Genomic DNA, 7,115 nt, shown 5'->3' on the forward strand with positions numbered 1-7,115 from the left:
AATTTAGTACGCCAGACGCAATTTTGACCATTGTTCAATCTAGAAATAGCAGACAGTCACTATTGTTTGTTTGTTTACACAAGATTTAGATAAAATAGCCAATACTAAAAAAAAAATCAATTTAAAAGAAATAACGCTCTTGTTTAACATTATACTGCTCATATCAAGCAAAATAAAAATGATATCATTAAGGATTGCAATATATGATTCTTGTGATATTCACAATATTGTCAATTAAACAAGTTGTTTCTTCCAATGCATAATTCTCTAATTGTTTGCCTAGTTAGTGATTGTATCTCTAGAAAAGAAACTCATTCGCGTCCTGAAGACTTTGATAGCTGTACGTTTCCAAAGTTTGTATGTTGACCTGTAGATAAACTCATCATACATATCAGGATTCAAAGTTTCTTTTTACGCCAGACGAGCGTTTCTTCTACTAAAGACTCATCAGTGACGCTCGAATGAAAAATTGTTAAAAAGCAAAATAAGGTACAAAGTTGAAGAGCACTTGGGACCACAAATTCCTAAAGGTTTTGCTAGGTTTGGCATCAGGTTGTCATCTGATAGATATTTATATATTTATATCTCAATTGTGAGGTAGTCTATACGTTGTGGCCTGTAATAGTCTTTATTTCCCATACGGTTGCCATGTCATAGACATTTACCCGACGTACCGCTTCATTATATATGTATATAAAAACTAACAGTAAGTAGTTCCATTGAGAGAACAGCGCGATACTACACTATCAGGCCAGTTATTAGTAATAGTTTAGCCGTATATCTCTGATTCAAAGCCTTGATAAACGGTCAGTAAGCGCCGCCTTGACAGCTAACTAAGTACTTACAAACCATACTAAGCTATTTTATTAGTAAGTAATAATTGAAAAATTAATGTAATCTATCTTGAACTTTCCAACAACCCGCATAAAATAATAGAAATAAACTGACACGTTCAGACATAAGCAAAATCATCAAAAATAGCTCATTAAGTATTTTTAAATTGATGAATGTAAAATAAATAGGCGTGTGTTTGCACTTTTGCAATGATAAAGTACAACAATTGTGAGATGTCATAATAAATTAGGATCTCAAACAGCATTAAAGCTCCCACTAAATATTCTAAGTTCAAAGTGTGAAATCATATTTCTGGTGTGAAATGTAAACAAATGGTGTTTAGACAGTTATCAAAACATAATTACGGTTGGAAAAATATTTTGTCAAAATCCCAGCAATCCTACTAAGTCTTAAAGAGAACTAAAATAACAATAACAAACATTATCGCGGGAAAGATTACTGACAGTTTAAACTCATAATACACAAAGGAGGTAGCAACCTAGCAAATATATAACATATGGGTGTAATGAAACTTACTTATTAGCAATGAGTCATTATGTAAGCGACTGAAAACAAGGGATTAAAGGTTTATGTTCACATTATATTAATAGAAATAGCAATGTATTTTTTCTCATAATACGTTGATAGAATCGCTTTATTACTACTATCACATACGTATAGTTAAAATGCACTTATTATAGACACTAGCATTATTTCTGCTCTTTTAATCACTCTCCAATACTATAAATAAGATATGAATGTCCCAGTAACTCCACTGTAAACCTGTGAGAAATATATCTAAATAAGTCGTCATCAGGGTGCCTTACGACCAATGTTCCCAGTTCAAAACCTCAATATGAACAATCCTTAGCTTAGAAATTTATGAGTCTTATACAGGAATTCAATATTTTCAGGCTGTCAAAGATATACGAAGGCAAACAAACAAACTCATTTATTCTAAAACTTATTTTTGAAAAGACAGTAAACAATAATCTCATAAAACATTCTGTAGAAATGAAGTAATTCGATGATCAGTCTGTTGTAGCTGTATTTGTTTATAGAAGTTGTTTAAAATAACGAAACAGGCGTAACCGATTAAATGTACCCAAAATAACCTGTAGTTTGTAAATAACACGTAAAAATCCTCTTCTCGTTATAAACTTAACACAATACTTAACACAATTAAAAGAAAATCTTTATTAAACGGTTGCCAAGAAAAATATGACCCATTTAGATTCATCAGGCATTAAAGAAGCTTAAAGGCGTCATATAGTGTAAAACAGACCACGAAAGAGAAAAGAGAACTTTACACATCTTCTCATGCAATTATTGCTCACGCGAATTTCACATGAAGCTCACGTGAAATTCACGAGAGATTCATCTCGACACAATATCATAACACTCACGTGAAATTTATATAAGAATTTCACATGATTTGAAATTGTCATGAATCTCACGTGCTTTATTTACGTGAATTTCACATAAACGTGGAATTTTTCAGGATTTTAATTGAATTTGCAATTTACATGTTATTTCAATAACATTTTGTTTTAGATTTACATTAATATATAGTGAACAATATTCATAGGATTTTCAGGTGAAATTCGCGTGAGTTTGACATGATTCACGTGAAATTTATGTGAGTTTGACATAAGATTCACGGGAAACTCACGTGAGGTTCATGTGTTTGCTCATTTGAGGTGAAAGTAATTGCTCATGAATTTATATTAAAGTGTAATTTATTCTAGTGAAATTAACCGGTGTGCAACATTAAAACTGATTTCGGTTTTTTTTTATGTTAAAAAATTGTGTAACATGAAATCAAGAATACCATAATTATGATGATAAACAAAACAATGGCAAATAGAGAACTTGAAAGAGAAGGTACCAAAGGGTCAATTATTGTGCTACTTGAATATAAAAGCATTTATGTAACAAAATCCATAATCCTTAAAGGTATAGAAGTATAGGTGTCAAAGTTCTATTTTACTCGACAAAAATTAGATTGTAATTCCAATCCTTGGTTGTATATCTTTGAATATATTCTTTATGTAACCTCGGAGTGTTATTTTGATTTATTAGATCGGGTCTAAAACCCTTATGACGGACTACTTTGGTGAAGGGTATATTCCATTGTGTCTTTTTTACGGAATAAATTTAGAAAATTTCTGTTTAGCCTTTACATGTAGTCAATTTTTAAATGTTTCAAGTGACCCCTCATTTCAAGGATGAGTCGTAATATGTTTGGTTTAGGGCATGTAATGAAATCTAAATTAATAGACCTTTTCAAAGTCACATTTTTGTTATTTTTTCTAGTACCCTTTGTTTAGTGATTTCTAAGCCAACTCACATTTAAAATGCTTCAATTCAGAGCTGAAGACAGCTTAGATCACAAATAATGCAAATATGCAAACTCATGTGTATCAGTTTGTTTTCTTTAACGAAGGCAGAAAGATAAACACGATGTTCATTGATCCTATTGATCTGGTAATGTTAAAAAGACCTTTGAAATGCATTTAATTTTTAACGCCTCATATATTGTGTAACTACAAATAACAAAAATGCAAGTTTTCATTTAGAAATAATTACATTTTACATACTTTTTGCCATTACTTAAATACTCTTCATTAGTGACTAGGTGCAGTTAGCTGGTAATGTTGGCAGCTACATGGAATTATATAGATTTAAATGGTATAAGAGGATACCAACAATGACATACTACCAATTGTTACAATGGAACAACACGTGGTAAAGATATTAAAGTAATAATATATAATTGGCTTCGTTTACAACATTCATTATTTCTAAAACGCACCCATTCAGCGCTCAGGTGAAAACCAGTGTTTAATAGCAGATTCACAACACCTTTTTGCCAATGCAAACACATTCTCGCTATTAATTTCTAATTGTGCTGATTTTTTTGTCAGTTATGTTATGTCTTACAAAAGGAAAAAGCGCATGGCATCTATAATCCAATGCTAATAAGGACACCATGACATCGTAAAGACATACTAAAGTATGCTGTTTGTCTCTGTAATGTCATCTACAGACATGTAGGCTAATTGAACAAACAGCTGTCTACATGTGTCTTTATTCTGGTAGAGTGACTATACAATACAAGAACAAGATGTGGTATGATTGACAACGGGACAACTTACCATAACAGAAGTAACAACTATAGGTCACCGTATGAACTTCAAAAATTAGCAAAACCCATTCCGCATATTCAGCTTTAAACGGCAAAGAATTGACAAATGTACAATATATTAATTGAGAAAATAAAGGGCCTGATAGATGAAAAACAATGAACCAAAAAAAACTTGATATACAACAAAAGTCAACCATTGAATTGTCTCCTCACATGTGACCGACACATATGAAATTTTTCGGAGTTAAACTAGTTTGTTGGCGCCAAACCCTCTCCTAACCTTGGATAGTGGTGTAACAGTACAATATAACAACATAATATAACAATCAGTTGAAAAATAGTTTTTAAAATTTGCCCCATTGGATTGCCAGATTTTTAAACTGAAAAACAAAATGGCGATGCTGAACAAAAATTATGCTGCCATTCAAAATTAGAAAACAGAAGAACAAAAAAAAACATTATCTCGCTGCCTCCGTGTCTGTTAGAATTTTGCTGCATGCCTTTTGTATTGTGTATTTTAATAGGATTTTTGTCGGTAAACCCCAGCTTTAATGGTCCTAAATTTGAAATATAGACAAACACTAAAAACCAAAAAAAAAATCAACTCTACACAATATATCCGAGTGTTCGAATGTTCTGAATTCCTAAGATGCAGAGAACGTTTCATATTTTTTTTCTTCAAATATCATAAGCGATTTTACAAATATAACATAGGTTGATGCATTGCCCGGAAGTTTTTATTGACTTGCAGAGTTATTAATTTTCCGGATATATCATAACGTATTTGAACCAGTTGGAGTCTACACATTAAAAGCCCTTTATGACCATATCACTGGGTTTAAACTGAAATTAAATCTCGCACAGAGAGGATAATATAGCATTTGAGATTATTTTAATATTTTCTTTAAATATTTTATGCAGTTGAATGTCAATTCTTTATATCATGTTATCTTAGTCCTATATCATCAGCTTTCTTAGGTTCATAAATACACCACCGAAATCAAACGATTTGAACCTACCATAACCTACCCTTACTTTTGTAATAGGACTTAGTGTAAAGGTATTTTAAATATCGTCTTCTTTATTTTTAAATATTGTTATTTTCGGATTGTACTTTCGTTTAATACATACTTGTAACACTTACAAGTTGCAAAACTGTATCGTCATTTTTTTTTCATTGCCTGAATACGCGTAAAAGTGTAAAGGTATAGTTACAATGTTATATTTTGAATGAATATTCTTAATTTAAGAAACTTTGACATGATATTTGAAGCATACACAGATATGACGACAATACGTGAATATAACCAGATAGTATTAAATTCTGACGAAATGAACTCTCTGTTACATTTGTAAGCAAACAATTCGCATCTTTCTCCTTTCGAAGACATATCGTACATGACATCTTGAACATTAATATTCTTACAGCTGATAAATAAAATATATTTTTGGATTTGTATTTTTTTTCTTCAGCCGGTGGGCGTCTTTTTAGAAAATATACTTATATAAAACCAATGATAAACAACTGGTGCATATAACTAATTTCTACAACGGGACTGTAAGTGTAGGTTTGTGTAATTAGAATTGGTGGTCAACAACAAGACTTACATACAGTATTAAAGACGAAATCTATGTCTCATCTATTCTAGACTTATAGAAATATAATAACTTATTTCGTGTTAAACACATAAACATGATTATAAATGGACTAAAATGTATCCTCAAGTAATAATAAATACAGTCCGGACCAGAACTAAAGGTATGAGTGACCGGTGGTACTACAAGCAGTCTTTTATCTTTCAAAAACAGCTCATCAATTTGCAATATACGACATTTCACTTTAATGGCATAAGCATTTGAAAAAGAATATACCTGACTTGATATGTTACAATATATGAAAACGTTTGATATTTAATTGCTATTTAATATTTATTTCCCTTAAGATTGGTAGTGAACATATCACACATGCTTTGGAGTAATAAACGTAGGAAGTGTTATCTGATGAGAACAATATGACAGGGAAATCATTTTAGTATAAACGTTTTCTAGATCATCTATGATTAAACGAAACATAATAAAAGGTACCCATATCACAATATTGATTTAAACAAAAGAAATGAAAGAAGAAAACAACTTACTTGGCAATATTTTCCCCTTCTGTCTCGCTCGGGAAACATATAAAGGTGACAACAAGTCCAAGCACGAGAAATCTGTGATTCTTTCGTGTCATTCTTATGTTAACTGGCGGAAGTTAGTAGAAACTTCCATGTTTAATTCAATGTAAGCATTTGATATTATCTTCAAGCAAATTCGCCTGCCAATTTATTCTCCAAAGAGTTAGTATAGAGATACTGATAAAATATCGAGCGATGTATACAGCAGACGAGAATCTCTCGGCAGACGATCATCCGTTATGTGATCAACACTACTATTATCACTCTAACATGTGTTTCAAAAATAATTAAATTCAAAAAGTTTCACTTTGCTCTGAAAGAAACTTTTCACGACTTTTCACAAGAAGTCTCGAGTCGTTGTCACGTGATATTAAGCCTCATCCACCATTTTGAAATTGGAAGTGGACGTCATTACTACAGGTTACGTGAAATATCAATAAACTATTATTCGCATTCTGTAATTTTATCACTTATTACCCAATAGATTTAAAATTGCAGAATTCATCATGTTAATTTAATGTGCCAAATCGACGTCTTCTTGATTCAATTGTAATTTTATATACGAATTAAGCGTAACGTCTTCTTGACACTAGAAGACTTTGATAAATTCACGGCTGCTCTGTTACTACTGAAGAGGTTATAAATTCAATCAGATGCAATGACCTCTATCAGTTTTGTTTTAACTAATCATAAGCGTGTTTCATCATTAGCTAATGTTTTCATGTGTAAAATCACAACTTCTTACAAAGTAGCGCTTGATTAAATCTAATACTTTCTCCTCCTTCGATAACGTAAAAACCAATCTAATTGTTTATCGCCATTGTGTTTTCTTGGCTTATAATGGAACCACTTTAGAACTTGAACAAATAAAAAAAAGTATTGTGTTAAGAACAACCTTTTTACCGAATTAAACATTCAGACTCGGTTGGTTAGCTGTATTATTGGCAAACAAATCACAT

At 31.4% G+C, this 7,115-nt stretch overlaps 1 protein-coding gene across 1 annotated transcript in view; it reads right to left on the reverse strand.

Annotated features, from left to right (window-relative positions):
- LOC134696293 (glycine receptor subunit alpha-2-like) overlaps nucleotides 1-6,900 on the reverse strand; it is a 35,497-nt gene extending 28,597 nt beyond the window's left edge. Inside the window, exon 1 of the mRNA XM_063557998.1 lies at nucleotides 6,121-6,900. Coding sequence (XP_063414068.1) covers nucleotides 6,121-6,212 — 92 coding nt within the window. The 5' untranslated portion in view covers nucleotides 6,213-6,900. The remainder of the gene's footprint in view (nucleotides 1-6,120) is intronic.
- Between the last annotated feature and the right edge of the window lie 215 nt (nucleotides 6,901-7,115).

Source organism: Mytilus trossulus, chromosome 14 (genome assembly GCF_036588685.1).
Source record: "Mytilus trossulus isolate FHL-02 chromosome 14, PNRI_Mtr1.1.1.hap1, whole genome shotgun sequence".
Classification (NCBI taxonomy): Eukaryota; Metazoa; Mollusca; class Bivalvia; order Mytilida; family Mytilidae; genus Mytilus; species Mytilus trossulus.